Genomic DNA, 15,575 nt, shown 5'->3' with positions numbered 1-15,575 from the left:
CTTTACTTAAGTTAGATACATTCATATCATATATTATTTATTTTATAATAAAATATACCCAATTCTATAAATATATAACAGAAATTCTAATCCATACCTGTTATCAAAGCTGTATGACTTTCTCCACAGGAAATATAACTTATTTTTTGATTCTTAATATTCTCATGCTCAATGACTTTGGGCTCAAAAGTTTCAAAAAGAAAAGTGCCAAGACCCAGCTGACCAAACTGTCCCCGCCCAAACGCATACACAGCTTTCTCTGAAAGGAAGGGGGCAAACAGAAGAAAAGGATTGCATAGAAGCAGACACTGTCACCATCATATCTAGAAAAATTGTGATATTCAACCTTTCATAATGACGGTTAAGTAACTCTGAAAAACTACCCATATAAAAATACATAATACTAAAGTATAAATTTTTTAGTGATGAAGGAAGAGAAAAATGAAAAGGTATACAACTGTAAAAATTATGGCATGGGTCTGTTTTTATCTTTTATACATAACCATAAAAGGAATTGCTGTAAGTAAGCAATAGGTACGACATAAGACACATAAATTGCGGAACTACCTGAAATGGCCCTATAATTACCACCTCAGTTCAAAAAGCATCAATTGGCATTAAGCTAATTCCTTTTACTTTCTCAAATAAAAAAAAAAGTGTTTCCTACAGAAAAACTTATTTTTAAAAGTAGTTTAGTAATCTATTTTATAAAACACAACTTCAGAGAATTGTCTTGAGAATCAAAATGTACAGTAGATACGCTAGATTTATTCACAAATAAAGCTCTTTTACCAGGAAATGCAATAATAATAAGAGGAGGGGGAAAAAAATCTTTCCTCTATACAGATATTTTGGAAGTAATTCCAAAGTACCTCCAATAACTCAGTAAATATTAGCTCATATATTTTCTAGAAATGGAAAAGTACAAAAATAGGATACATGAGTAATGCTCAAAGGGTCTTTTGAGACACACAATCTCCCTAGCTGCCGCAACAGGAAGCGCAGTGTTGATTGCATTAGTCAGTTCTCCTTAGTTCAGTACGTTGACTCTCTCGTACTGTAGGAGGGAGAGCAAGAGCTTAATATTCGTTCTGAAACTGAAACCTTCAGATTACTAGCCATGGCAAGTAGGCAAGTTACTTAGATTGTCTGATGATATAATCCCTGTCTAATAGAGTTGCTGTCAGGATTAAATGAGAAAACATTCAGGCAGATTTGAAAACATAATAATTAGGACATTAAATTGTAAAGAACATTTTCCTAAAAAGTAATTATCAACTCATCTTATTCTGACAATAGGGGGTACTGATGAACACATAACTGCTTATTGTCATGTAGTTTTATATTTTTTCTAATAAGAATGTTTGCTTCATAAATGAGACATATAACTCCTTAAAGAAAATGTGCTGTATCAAGGATATGAAGCCATATTGAAGAAATGAAAAAAGCAGATCCTTATTTTAATATAAAAATCCATTTCTTAGTTTAATTAATAATCACATGGCATATTGCCAGTTCTAAATGTTCAGCTTAATACAATGTTGGGTAAACTAAAACAATTATCTTTCTTTAGCTGACCAAAAATTACTGTAAATTTCTAAGGCTGTCTGATATTAATTAGCTTGAGAAATGAGGCTGTTTAGGCAGCCTGAATCATGTTACAAAAGTTTTGTTCATTATCCTGTTAAAAACGACCTAAGACTTTTTTATCTAAGGATATTACTTATAACAACTAATATAATTTTGGGTCACATCACCTTTGTGACATTAAACAACTGATATAATTTTTGGCCACATCATCTTTGTGACATTTAATTTAATGTTAGTAAATAATACTACATTAGGAAAACAGATTTGATTAGTTGGCTTCAGATCAATATGACTGTAATTTCATAAAATATATTTGACTTCAGAACTAATAACTTAGTGCCCTGTAGAGATCTTAGGTTTGTCCAAACATAATATGGAGAAGTTAAGATAAATTTTCATTTTCCTTGGGACCCAGACTTCACTGTGGACCCCATCTTATAACCAGTCTTTCTTGTCTTTTGGTAACTGCTACGGATGACATACAAGATTATATCTACCACTATGCCTCACTTTAGTGTGTCCCAAGTTGCAGTCTCACACTTTCTCCACAGAAGTCCACTGTTTCCCAAATCCTAAGGAGAAACTACAATCACACCATCACTACAATCAGTTGTATTTTCTAACCTATCATGGTCACGTGCAAATACTATGTCTTAAATAAGTTTATTAGCAATTAACTAATTTGAATTACCTTTAAAATAGTTTAATGAAAGATACCCAAACAGATTTAAAGATTAGAGTTATAGATGCACAGAAAACAAAGGTGGGGAGGTCCCCCATAGAATCATGTAATCCAAGTCCTTTGCTTTAGTGCAGGGAATGATCTAGAATGGAAGATTAGCTTTTCTATCCTTAAGGCCTTGCAAAGTACTACATAACTCTCTTAATAATCCAATTTAGCATTTAGTCAAACTGATGATCAATGTACTCTTCAGGCCCATTTCTTCATCAGCTAGGACTAAATATTTAATATTTCTATCTACACTGTGTTCCAGAATACATCAAGGCTAGCTCATACTAAAGCTCTCACAGTTCCATGGAGAAATGTGAAAAATAGGCAAAGCAGTAAATTTTCCACAAAGATGAAGTTATCCTATTTAAGGAGGTATCCTTTACTATATAATTAAGAGCTTTTTATTTTTGTTTGGAAAATGTCCCTTATTTTATGATATGATAGTGAAAACAGTCATTTTTTTCAATGTCCATATTTAGGCAAATGTAAATCAGAAGTTGGCAAACATCTCTTGGATCTCATAGTTTTTTTAACTCAAATTTTAGATTCTTCTTTGGAGTAAAACAAGCTCTTCACTGTTTACGAAGTTACTTATGAATTACAAAAATTATCTCTGTTTTTCCCTGTATTATCAAATTTTTCTCCTGTATTCCCCCATTCAATCTTGGCTGCTACAATCAGACAGACAGGAAGTACAAGGATACTCTTTTCTTGCATCTGTGGTAGAAACCTTAGCAGCAGACAGCAACTGCTCCAGGTCTGTCAAATAGATGCATCACATAATTTTTTTAAAAAAGCAAACTTCATTGGTGTGTGAGATCCCAATGTCTGCAAAAATCTGGAGAGAGCTATCAATTTCTAAAAACTGGATTTTGAACCTCAAAACAAAGTCCACAGAAAGCTAAATGTCATGAATACTGTAAAAAATCATATTTATGTACATTTTTTTAATTTTAAGTATAATTAAAAGTATCATGGATTATCTTCTTGCTCACTTGATATGAAAATATTTTATAATATATGGTTGACTGACTTACTATGTAATCAACACATGTGTCCTTCAGGGTAACCTTGAATAAATTATTTCCATAATCTTTATATAAACTAGAAGAAATGCATAACACATAAAGAGTAAGTTGTGTTTCTGCCTATAGAATGAATTTTCAGATAATGTATGAGGATTAATTTCAAAGTTTAATTTCTAGAATAAATCTTTTTATATGAAATTATATGAAAATTCATTTTTCATCAGCAAGAATTCAGAAAAATCCTAAACTTCAGAATGATTTTTAAATTTAGAGTGGAGGTTATGAAAAAAATTATTTCTAACTTGGAAAAGATTCCATCTGGAAACTATAATTCTGGGAAACCAAAGCTTAATAAGCATGACTGGGACTAGAACAGGACATCAAGGAAAATCAGACGGAAAATCTAAAGATAAAATATTATTCGCTCACCTTATAACATTAAGCATATCATCTGAGAACTAGATATCGCTCAATTTTTTTTTCAGTTCAATGAGCTTTGGCAAATGCATACATCCATGTATTCATCACCACAATCAAAATATAGAACACTTTCATCACCCCGAACGGTCCCCTATGCCGCTTTCAAATCAATCCTCACTCCATCGTCACGCCCCAGGCAACTAATGTTCTGCTTTCTGACACTATGAATTCGATTTGTTTTTCCTTGAATTTCGTAACAATGGAATTGTACAATATGCCTGGCTTCAAATATCATCTAGAACACTTCTAACTTTGGGTTACTCAAGATTAAGTGGTGACTTCAGAAACTGTTAATTTCTTTTTGAGTGAAAAATAGCATCGTAAAAATTCACCACCTAACTGCATTACCTCTATATTACTCATCTAAAATAAATCTAATGCTGAACAAATTTGGAAGCATAAATTAATAAGCATTAGCAAGTAGTGAGTATATTCCAATATAGTGATTAGAATCCTGAGAAAGGACATGTCATAACAAACATTAAATTCATAAGACAAAAGTGACATTACTATTAAGGTTCTTTATTTTATTATCTGTAATTTATAACCTTACCACTTTTTAATGAATTATTGTAACAGAACATAAAATCACAAAGAAATTCCCAAATTATACATTGTGAATATCACAAAGAAAAGAATTATCAAGGACATGTAGAAAACAGCATGAACAGGGAGCTTCTCCAAAAATGGTATTTCAGGAAAAGTGTCAACTTTAGATAAATATGGAATACACATATATGAGGAAAACAGTTTTTTCTTGATAATGAGCTAAAATGTAATATACTGCCATTAAATGTGTTAAGGTCATGAAAATGTCAAATGCATTAGCAGAAACAATTCAAAGAGATTCATTTTTTTCTACCTAAAAAAATTCTTTCATAGACCAGAAATGTGTATAAACTATAGGAATAAAAGGTGGGGATCTTAAGGAAAAGAGATGAAAGGCCAACTTATATGAGGTATCTAAGAGAGTCAAAATTATAAAAGCTAAGAATAGAATGGTGGGTGTCAGGGACTGGGGGGAGGGGGGGAAGGGAGTTGAGGTACAATGGGCACAGAGTTTCAGTTATGCAAGGTAAGTTTTAGAGATCTGCTGTACAAGGTTGTGTCTTATATATAACAATACTATATTACACATTTAAAAATCCATTAAGAGGGTAGATCTCATATTAACTGTTCTTACCACAATAAAAAAAATGAACATTAAAAAAATTTCATTAGCTACCACAGAAAGCAGGGGACAGAGCATCAGGCTCCACGCATACCTGTGAGAACCACGGTGTGTCCTCCACCACAAGCTACTTGGAGCACCTTCTCGGGAATTCCAGACACCAGTTGGGGTGTTCTGTAATTGGTCAGCAGCTCACTGGGAAGACCTAATTTCCCACCTTCAGGTTCTCCAAATGTGTACAGTTCACCATCCACTATTGAAGGAGAAGTATAGTGATCAATGATGACATAAATATGAATAAAATACTGGCCTTTTTGGTTGATGTTCTCACATTCAATAAAAAATTTCAACAATGAACTTAATAAATTTGTCCTTTCTTAAGATATTTTTACTGTATGGTAAGAAAATAAAGATTTTCTTTTCCCCTTGATTATTTTAATTCAATAACCTTCATGAAGAATTCATGACTGTCATTACTAATAAACAACTAGAGAATCATTTTAGCTCTTTCACAAAACATAGTAAAGACTATCTTGCATCTTCTACTCACTTTTAATAAAGCAAAATGACTAGATATTAAGCTCCCATAAGGACACAGATTTTTTCTTCCTCACTATGGTATTCCCAAAACCTAGCAGAATGTCTAGAACAAGCACTAAATGAATACTTGTTGAATAAACAAATGAATTATTGCTTTTTATGAAACTTGTTTTTAGAAAACTCACTTAAGTGTGAAGTAAATAACTTGAATAACTCTTAAGATAGCAGATTTTACCCATTTACATGGCACTTCCTCCAGACAGACTCTCTTATCAAGGAGCACCTAATCAATGCCTTGTCCATAGTAACACTATTGATTTGCTTCTTTATTAAATTTATTGTAAATAAATATTGTATACAATTTATACAATAAATATTATATACAATTTATAACATGAACTTGAATTGAGAACACAAACACGAGCATTCAAACACACTAGTAGGTTAAAAAATCTGTATGAAGTCTTAAACATGACTATCTCAGTAACATGTTCTGCATTTTTATTAAGACTTAAAATGTTCTTTTTTAGTCTCCAAACTTGACATACAGAGAAAAATGTAATAGTCCTTTTCTACATAACATTTCTGTCATGAAATATATAGTAAGTAAAACCCCTTAAGCTTGAGTTATTTCTAAAATTTATAAAAAGTTGCTTTAAATGTTTAGTCATAAAACAATGGCTAATGTGAAAATTACTGCAGTACATATCTGATGTAAATGAATCCCAGCAAAATGTTTAGTATAAAAGTTCACTATATGAATAAACCTGTTAACATATTTTAAAAAATCCAATTTTAAATGGATGAACTATAGAATATGTGAATTTTATCTCAATAAAGCTGCTTTTTTTAAAAAAAAAAAAGCATAAAAACAAAAAAGCTCAATGTACCACACCTATGGGTTAAGATGAACAATTCCACTTGTTCCTGTAATGGCTAAAGCAGAGTTAATTAATAAAATTGATTCCGGCAGTTTTCTTAAATCGCAAATATGAAACAATACTTTTGTGGGGTTTTTGTTTGGTTTGTTTATTTTTCTATTTGTGTTTTTTTCCTGTTTTTTGTTTGTTTGTTTCATTAACAAAGTGAGTACAGACTATACCAACCCCAGGAGCCATAAAGTTGCCAATAAGTTTGTAGCTGGTATTGGCCCAAGGAATGCAATCACTTAATCATTCATTCACTGGCTCACTCATTCAACAATATTTATTGATTAGCAGTTTGTTCAAGATACCAGGGATACAGTGGTGAACAATTCCAACAAAGTTGGGTTTGACCTCCTTGGTATCATGCTGCTACCAATTCATTGGTAACTCTGGGGGACAGTGGGATGAGTCAATTGGCACCTTCTAACCCTGAATCTCTGGTGCATGAAATGAAGAGTAAATGTATAAAATAAACATTTAGAGAGATGTCTAAGAGGGTCCACGAAACTATTTCCTCTAGGTGCTTTTACTGTTAAAAAAATCAATTAGATAGCCATAATCATACTTCTCCTATTATTACTAGTATAGATATAGACTATAACAGAGTCCAATATTTCAGATATTTTAACTAAGGTAGAAAAGGTTACCATTGGGTCCAGGAAAGGGAGAAATTGGATGTGGTGAGAAAAATTCCACCAAAGGCAATCAGATCATACTGAGCTCTCTTTCTTTTTCATCTAGTTTTCATCCTGGCTCCCAAAATAAAACCTTATGACTCACTTCTTGAAACAATAAAAGAAATAATCAGGACAACAAGAGTATAGTAGGTCAAAGTATAGAGGCAAGTGGGTCCAAAGGAAAGTGGCCCCTAGGTCTTTGGCATTTTTAATGCCAAAAGGTCAAAGAAGTTTGAGAACCAAAATTTAGAAGAATTTCTAACATATCAATTTTGTTTTTCCTTTAGACCTAATATTCACTTAAAAAGTTAACATGTCACAGAGAGTTTGAAATTACAAACTCTCATTACAGAAATGGAGAAATACTATGCCCTAAAACAGGCCAAAACCATTTCATTATATGAACAACCATGGCATTAGTTCTATATAACTGTAGAATGTTATATCATTTTATTATTAATTTAGTAATAAAACAGAAATGGAAGATAACAAGATAAATCCAAAATGTTGTCTTACTTGTTACAAAAGCTGAATGGTAATATCCACATGAGATCCAGGAGATAGGTTTCCCAATGGTCACTTGATGAGGGACACATACATTAGGTATATCTTTTAAACCAATTTGCCCTTCAGAATTCTCACCCCACATAAAAAGTTGTCCATCCTCTATAAAGAAAACACAAGGAGGAGAAAGGTTTTAAAAGGTAGCAGGGCTCTCAAGCTATTTTAGCTTCCAACACACCATATGTTTGTTTGCTTTTTTTAATGTAGAAAAGCTATGTGTCTAGACAGAAAAGCACTATTAAGACATTTATACCATGTAGCTACTTAGGAGTTCAATTTCTATTGTGAAATGTTTCTATAATGATAAAGAACAGACAATAGCCTGACTGTAAATCATGTTAGTCATGTCCATATTTTTATCTCAATAGCAAAGACAGAATGCTCTTTCCTATGATCACATTTTTTCATTCCAATGTTTCTAAACAGAAATATTCTTCTTCTTCCAAGCAGTCTACTTGCAACTGAACTGAGAGACAACATAGGTCACACTAGACATCTCCAGGTCAAAAGGGCCTGGAAGACCTTGCTCTTGAGAGCACTGTGGGAATGATGTTTTAAAAAAAGAAAAAGAGAAAATAAATGTATTTCTCTAACTTCTTTTTCTTATAATTTACACCTGAAAACACAGAATCTACCTTCAGAGAATAAGGATATAACAGCATGTATAGCATTTCAAAAATAGGTTAACTTATGTCATTTCTGATAAGGGTTTTGATGTCAGAAAAAGTTAATCTAGGAAAAATATTTTAGAAAGGAATCATCAAGACTTATTTACTTATATATTTTAATTAATTTGAAAAATTTTAACCTTTGAAGTGGTTTAATAAGGCCAATAAAATGATAATTGAAAAATAAGAACTGAAAGAAGGATGTCAAAATGCTAACTATATGGTTGACAAAATTTAAGGAACAGAGCTTCAGATATGACTCTGACTTTCCTAACAGAGCAACACCAGAGGTTACAGTCTCCTGCTTGGAACAAAGTAGGTGACCGTAGCTTCAGTGCTCTTGGTCTGCTTCAAGCTGATCTTGGCTCCAAATTTTTAAGAAACTTCCCACCTGGGCTTTTGATAGGGAGGGCAAAGAGAGGCAATGATTGTTACAAATCATTTTTTAACAACATATGTTGCAACATATTTCTATGGATGTTTCTAACAGCAACTTCAGTTAAAGCTCCACGCATAACTTTAAGAGCACACAATGAAGATAAAACATAGTAATATCTAAAGGAATAGATGGACAGCACAGCTTAGAATTTATTTACCAATTACTTTTTAAATGTACATTTACACCTAACTCTAAATAAGCATGAAATTACAATATTATGTCAAGATTTAAAGTTATATTTTAAATGTCTTCTGAAAGCACATAGTCAATGAAAGAAAACTAAATAGCAGTGCTGTCCTGAGTTTACTGAGTTCGTACATCCTGGTCTAAAGGAAAGGGATGTGTCCCAGATTGAAATGGAAACAAGTCTTACCAGTTAGTGCAGCTGAAGTATTAGATCCAGCAGAGAGCTGTTTAATCATATGCTGGGATGTAAAAAAGCTGATCAGATGAAAAGTATCTCTTTCTTCTGTGTCACCAAGTCCCAACTGTCCCTCGTTATTTCCTCCAGCTGCATATAGAGTGCCTCCTTCTGCACACAGAACAGAAAATATCAATACACTATAGTCATCTTCTTCATGAGACAGGTCAGTGTACACCAGCTATTTCCTCTATTAACAGTGAAGGCTGGGCGCGGTGGCTCACGCCTGTAATCCTAGCACTCCGGGAGGCCGAGGCGGGCAGATTGTTTGAGCTCAGGAGTTCGAAACCAGCCTGAGCAAGAGCGAGACCCCGTCTCTACTAAAAATAGAAAGAAATTAATCGAACAACTAAAAATATATAGAAAAAATTAGCCGGGCATGATGGCACATGCCTGTAGTCCCAGCTACTCGGGAGGCTGAGGCAGTAGGATCGCTTGAGCCCAGGAGTTTGAGGTTGCTGTGAGCTAGGCTGACGCCACGGCACTCACTCTAGCCTGGGCAACAGAGTGAGACTCTGTCTCAAAAAAAAAAAAACAGTGAAGAAAATTGAAAGCTATCATTATCCTATTATTTGGTGTACAACTTCATTTTGCTGTCAAAAATAAAGCAAAACAATCAAGGCCTTACATTTTTGTGAGATTTTATAAATCATTCTAGAGTTTAACCAGCAATTGAAATGCAAAGAATCTATGAAATGTATTTCCTTGCTAATATAGCACTTTATTAATTCAGAGTAAAAATGATGAAAGTAACTCCAAATTAGTTTAAAATGCAAATAGAACTATTTTAAGAGATGTGGTTCATTAATTTTAACTTCTGTACCCATTAAAGCTAAGATATACAACAGTACAAATAAATAAAATGAGGCAAATCCAAGAATAATAATATATTAGAAACATGCTAATTCTATGTTGTATAATTATTTTAACTTTCTATCTAAATAGGAGGGGGCGGGGTATAGCACTGTGGTTAGGAAGAAAGACTCCAGAGCCAGACTGCCTGGGTGCAAATTCTGGCTTGCCACTTACCAGCCGTGGGACCTTGAGCAAGCTGTACGTAACCTTTCTGTGCCTCATTTTACTCATCTATAAAATGGGGATAATAGTACCTACTTCATGAAGATTAAATTAGCTGACATTTGTAAAATTCTTAGAATAACATTTGGATAATTGTAAAGCATATATAAATGCTAATTACTCTCTTAAATAAAAAGTACATCATGCCTAGATTATAAACATATCTAGTAAGCTCTAAATCAATGAAAATTTTTAACAGACATATATCAAATTAGTTATATATCTCATAAAAATACACATGAAGTTAAAGCCTTACTAAATTATGAGGGAGAAATGAAGGAAAAATCAGTCTGAATCAGTGAAAATTTAAAATTAGATTTTTTAAATAGAAAAAATGAAATCTAATTGAGGAAACAAGCTAATTTAACACATATGGAACAAACCAGAGTTGGTGAAATGCTAAAATAATTCAGAGAAGTAGATGAGTAAAAAGTTGAAAAGTCATAAAATGTTCCATGGAAGACATACAACGTATATGGGGTCTCAAAAGATAAAAATATGAAAAGGTAAGAGAAAGACAAAAGATATTTCAGAAAGGGAAAATTATGAAGAGGTGAGAGGAGGTTGATCATGTACATATGGGTCTACTTCTGGACTCTATTCTGTTCCATTAATCTTTGTCTATCTTTTTACCAATAACACACTGTCTCAATTATGGTAGATTTATAGTAGGTCTTGAAATCAGGTAGTGCCAGTCCCTAATTTTGTTCTTTTTCAAAATTGTTTTGGCTATTTTATGTCCTTTGCTTTTTCACATACATTTTAGAAGTACTTTGTCAATTTCTACAAATGCACTCACGCACGTGCACATGCACGCACACACACACAGCCTGTTTAGATTTTGATTGGAATTGTGCTCACTCATACCAATAGCCTTTTGGATGGCTTCCATTCACCCTCAGTAAGGAAAAGGGAAGAGCAAGAACAGAAACCACCAGCCCTTGAGGTGCGCACACAGGTAAGGAGATGCCGTCCCTTGATATAATCCAAGAAAAACAGCCTTTTCTTCAACCATTTAACATTTATCTGCATATTTGCAAAGGCAAAGGAGTGTACTAACAAATTACATTTTTAAAAACCATAATCTTACTGTCGCCAAGGTACAATTTCTATTAGTGTTACACAGCTACATGTTACTGGAGTGAGACCTCAGTTCTCAAAATTGGGCAGGAAATCATAGGCTGAATACCATACCTGTTAAAATTAGGGTATGGTTCCTTCCACAGGCAGCAATTCTCACTTTTGCAGGTTTTAGAGCTAAAAACATAAAAATTCAACAATTAAAGTATTATATGGTAATGGATCAATAATCCAGGTCAAATGGTAACTTAGTGGTAGAAATGAGATTTAAAAGCAGATACATATGATTACAAAGTCGACGTTCTTAACTATTAAACCAGAGGTTTTGAGAACTGATCATGCATCATAATAACCAGTGAACTTTGAAAACAATACAGATAGCTGAGTTCCATCCCTGGAGAATCTGAGTCAGTGTCTAGATCCGTTGCATTGTAATATGCTGCCTCCTCACCAACCTGATCCATAAACCTAACCTGCTATCACCATTATCAAGCTCACCTTCCACCACACTCAATGAAAAACTGTAACACAAATATTCATAGGCATACACCTATGTTAAAGTTGTTCATTCATTCATCTACATATTAAAAAAACATTTCAAAAACATCTCCTAAGTGCTTGGCATAAGGGCTACAAAGATGACTAAGATAGAGTCCCTATTCTCAAGGATCTCATAGCCTAGACAATTCTGTTAGTTTGTTTATTAGATATGATATTTGAGAGTAAAGATCATGGTCACTGTGACTACTCCTAAGCGTTTAGTAGACTGTGCCTAATAAATACTTTTTGATCTCATGGAAGACTTTAAAAGCCCCATAACAACACCTATAAATAGCATGAATAGCACAAGCTACACTGAAATTTTGAGCCGAAATTTAAAATTTGGCCAAGACGATAAAGAATAATACTCTTATCAGATCTTAAGGAATCTCCATCACCCTTTCAAGTTTAGTTGGTGTTCACAGGTTATACCCAAACGGAGGATTTCCATATAACAATGAGAAAGCTTTGTAAGGGTACGGTACATCCAGTACTTTCCAGAACAGTCCTGATTTCAAATATTTTGTCCTGTTGTTCTTTTACACTGGCATTAATCAACCCTTAGTCTCAATGTTTTGTTCAATTCATCTGCTCACTATATATAGCAGGATAAGTATGTTTTATAAAACTAGCAACTAAATAGAACCAGCATGTCCATAACTGTACTAAATGAGACAGCTCAAAGTTCTAACACATAATAATGTTTGTTTTCTGTACACACAATAACAGTAATATTTAAGTAGTTTTACAAACAAGCCAAAAAAGGATGTTTAAATGCAATACTGTAGAATTGTTACTTCCTTTGTGGTCCCCGGTTTAAAATCAATGTGACTTTTAGACCTAACATATGAAAGTAGTTCTGAATACCATATAAAAATAAGCTAAATGCTAATGATATTCAAGAAAATGTCAGAAAATAAAGAACTAAAGGCTGTATTATTTATGACACTAAAGAACTACACAATCAATATAAAAGTACTTTATGTAGTTTAAGTATTTAAGTGATAAAGAAGACAAGACTCCAAACCTTTGACACATGTTGGCTTGCTGACAGCTGACTTGGATCCTAATCCTAATTGACCCCAGTTGTTACTGCCAAACATGTAAAGTTTACTATTTCCTGGTAGGAGGGAAACAGAAATAATAAATTGCAGCATTTTTCACATAATATGTGACCTCATAAGATGAGGTCATCACAAAGCAATAAAAAACTATACTTAAAAAATGTCATTGCTTTCTATGTTGAAACAGTTTACCTTGTCTATGTATAACCAGATGCTATTAGTTGTAAAAAAGTTTCTAAGATTATACAGTAAGTTTGTTAAAAAATATATTGAAATATATTTATTCCAAGAAAGTTTTATGTATAGAAAATATACATAAATATACTAGGGAAACTTAAAATTTAAAACACTCTCTTGATGAATCAATTTGTGAAGAATTCTCTGGAAAAGTAAAAAAGAACACTTTTATATATCTTCAACGTGTTTAAAACACAGCATATGTATAGTATTTAGGATTCTCTAAGTATTACTCTCCTCGTTTAGGATTGTAATACTAACCTGTAACAATAGCAGTGTGTTCATCTCCACATGAAAGATACATAGGTGTGTCATCACCTTTAAACCAGAATTTGTTGGGAAAATTTTCAGCAAATTTAGTTTTTCCAAATGTAAACACAGCACCTGAATCTGCAAATATAAGATGGTTTCTATTTAACAACTTTTACTATGTTGCCTGTTATTAAAATACTTTTTCGGTAATTGATCCATACAAACCCCTTGTCTCATGACAGCTTTGCCTCCACTGTGGCAATGTTTAAGCCCTCTTCCTTCCACCTTAGTTCAGTCTTACTTATCAGACTTCATTCTAGTTTGATACATGAAATCTGCTTAATTGAACACACATTATTCATTTACTGGTATAAAGTAAGAAATATACTATCACAAAGAAGGTAGTCATTTATTACTAATAGTTCTGCAGTCACCAAGTGGGCATCTATTCCCCCGAATGAACAGGTACAATTCATGTCCTACTTCCCCTGGTTAACACCTTGTGGTCCGGCCCCCGACTGAGGGCTTTTCTCCACACACAGAAACAGGAGAGTATTGAGTTTCTTCATTAGAGTCATCAGGATATCCATGGGGAAGGGCTATATAAGCCAGTTTGGATTTTATCTGATCCTGTTTTTCCAAGGAATCTCTAGTGTTCTCATGCAAGGGAAGAAATATTACCCCAAAAGGTGAACTCTTAATTTTAACTTCTCTATTGGTAATCTCAATCAATACCCATAAAACCAAAGGCAGGACAGACAGAAACAAGTCATTCAAACACTACCTCTTTCACTTGCATTATGAAAAGTCAGCTGGAAAAAAAAAACTAGGCTTTAAAGACAATTATATATTCAAATTATCACATGCTCATAATTAGCTAGGTGATCCTGAACACTTCACTAAGCCTTGGATTCCTCTTCAATAGCTATGCTCTTTATTAGGATGGGGTATAAGGAACAGTATTTCTTTTTATATACCCTTAGCACAGGTACAAACCCAGAGGTTGGCTGAATAATTGTACAATGTGTTGACAACTGTATAAACACAGGGCTGTAACAATCTCATAGGGTTAAATGAGATGACACACATAAAGAACCTAGTACAGAGCCTAGCATCCCCAACACACTAGCTCCTATACAGCCATCTCTGTAAACCCTTCCTCTACTATAAGAGTTGGAAATGATCATTGGCTGCTCTGAACTATTTGATCTGTAGAGTTTACATGGCAATTAATAATGTACTACCTAGGAATCTCTCTAATTAAACTGTTACACAAATCTTTTTGTTGATCGATATTTTGTTTTCTCAACTATATTCTAAGGTTACCAAGACTGTAGTAGACTCTCCACACTACCCACATTGCCTAGGACAAAGTAGCACTTCAATAAACGCCAATTATTTTTATTTTTAAGTCTGTTCTACTTTTTACATAGAAAAGTTCCCACTTAACACACACATATATTCATAACTGTTTTCAGGTCATCATAATGGTGAGTAGGCTGTCAAATATAACTTTCAAGACTTTTAATGTAAAAGACACCAGATTACCCAAGTCTTCAACGGAGAAGCATTTCAGCTTTTCCTGACATTTCTACTGAGGAGAATTCAGAATGTTTAAAGATCAAGTATAAAATTAAAGGATCCTCTCAATAGAGCTACTCAGGAAGTTTCTAATTTTTATCTTACTCATCTACTACAGCTAGTTATAGAGATGTCTTTTTCTCTCTCCATAAGCACTGCATGGGAAAAGATGGTTTATCTTGTCCCTCAAAACACCATCACAAAATGCCACATTCCTAGGAGCCTGGGAAGGAGGCTGTAGAGGAATGTTGAGATTTAACATTCCTAAATTAAGTCATTACCTGATTTGAGTAGTATTCACAAACTGATTTGGTCCTGTACCACTTTGAGGAGAGACCAAAACCACTACCAGTTCCCAATAACCATTTAAATACATGCATACACCAAATAGGAGACTGTGTCCAGGCTTCTGAGGAAATCCCAAGGAGGATGATCATGTATGAAGAAAGTAATCAATACCAGAAATGAAAACATAGCAAATATAAGTATTAAAAATAAATATTATCA

General features: G+C 33.4%; 1 protein-coding gene across 1 annotated transcript in view; it reads right to left on the bottom strand.

The window, feature by feature from the left end:
- Positions 1-15,575, bottom strand: part of RPGR (retinitis pigmentosa GTPase regulator) — a 40,862-nt gene that overhangs the window by 23,905 nt on the left and 1,382 nt on the right. The window contains exons 2-8 of the mRNA XM_012642089.1: positions 13,497-13,625; positions 12,962-13,054; positions 11,509-11,571; positions 9,190-9,348; positions 7,662-7,811; positions 5,097-5,255; positions 98-259 (exon numbers count right to left, since the gene is read on the bottom strand). Of these exons, the coding sequence (XP_012497543.1) occupies positions 98-259; positions 5,097-5,255; positions 7,662-7,811; positions 9,190-9,348; positions 11,509-11,571; positions 12,962-13,054; positions 13,497-13,625 (915 nt within the window). The remainder of the gene's footprint in view (positions 1-97; positions 260-5,096; positions 5,256-7,661; positions 7,812-9,189; positions 9,349-11,508; positions 11,572-12,961; positions 13,055-13,496; positions 13,626-15,575) is intronic.

This window comes from Propithecus coquereli, unplaced genomic scaffold (assembly GCF_000956105.1).
Source record: "Propithecus coquereli isolate 6110/MARCELLA unplaced genomic scaffold, Pcoq_1.0 Scaffold173, whole genome shotgun sequence".
Classification (NCBI taxonomy): domain Eukaryota; kingdom Metazoa; phylum Chordata; class Mammalia; order Primates; family Indriidae; genus Propithecus; species Propithecus coquereli.
Note: the sequence above shows the minus strand (reverse complement) of the source record. Positions and strands in the feature narration are given on the sequence as shown.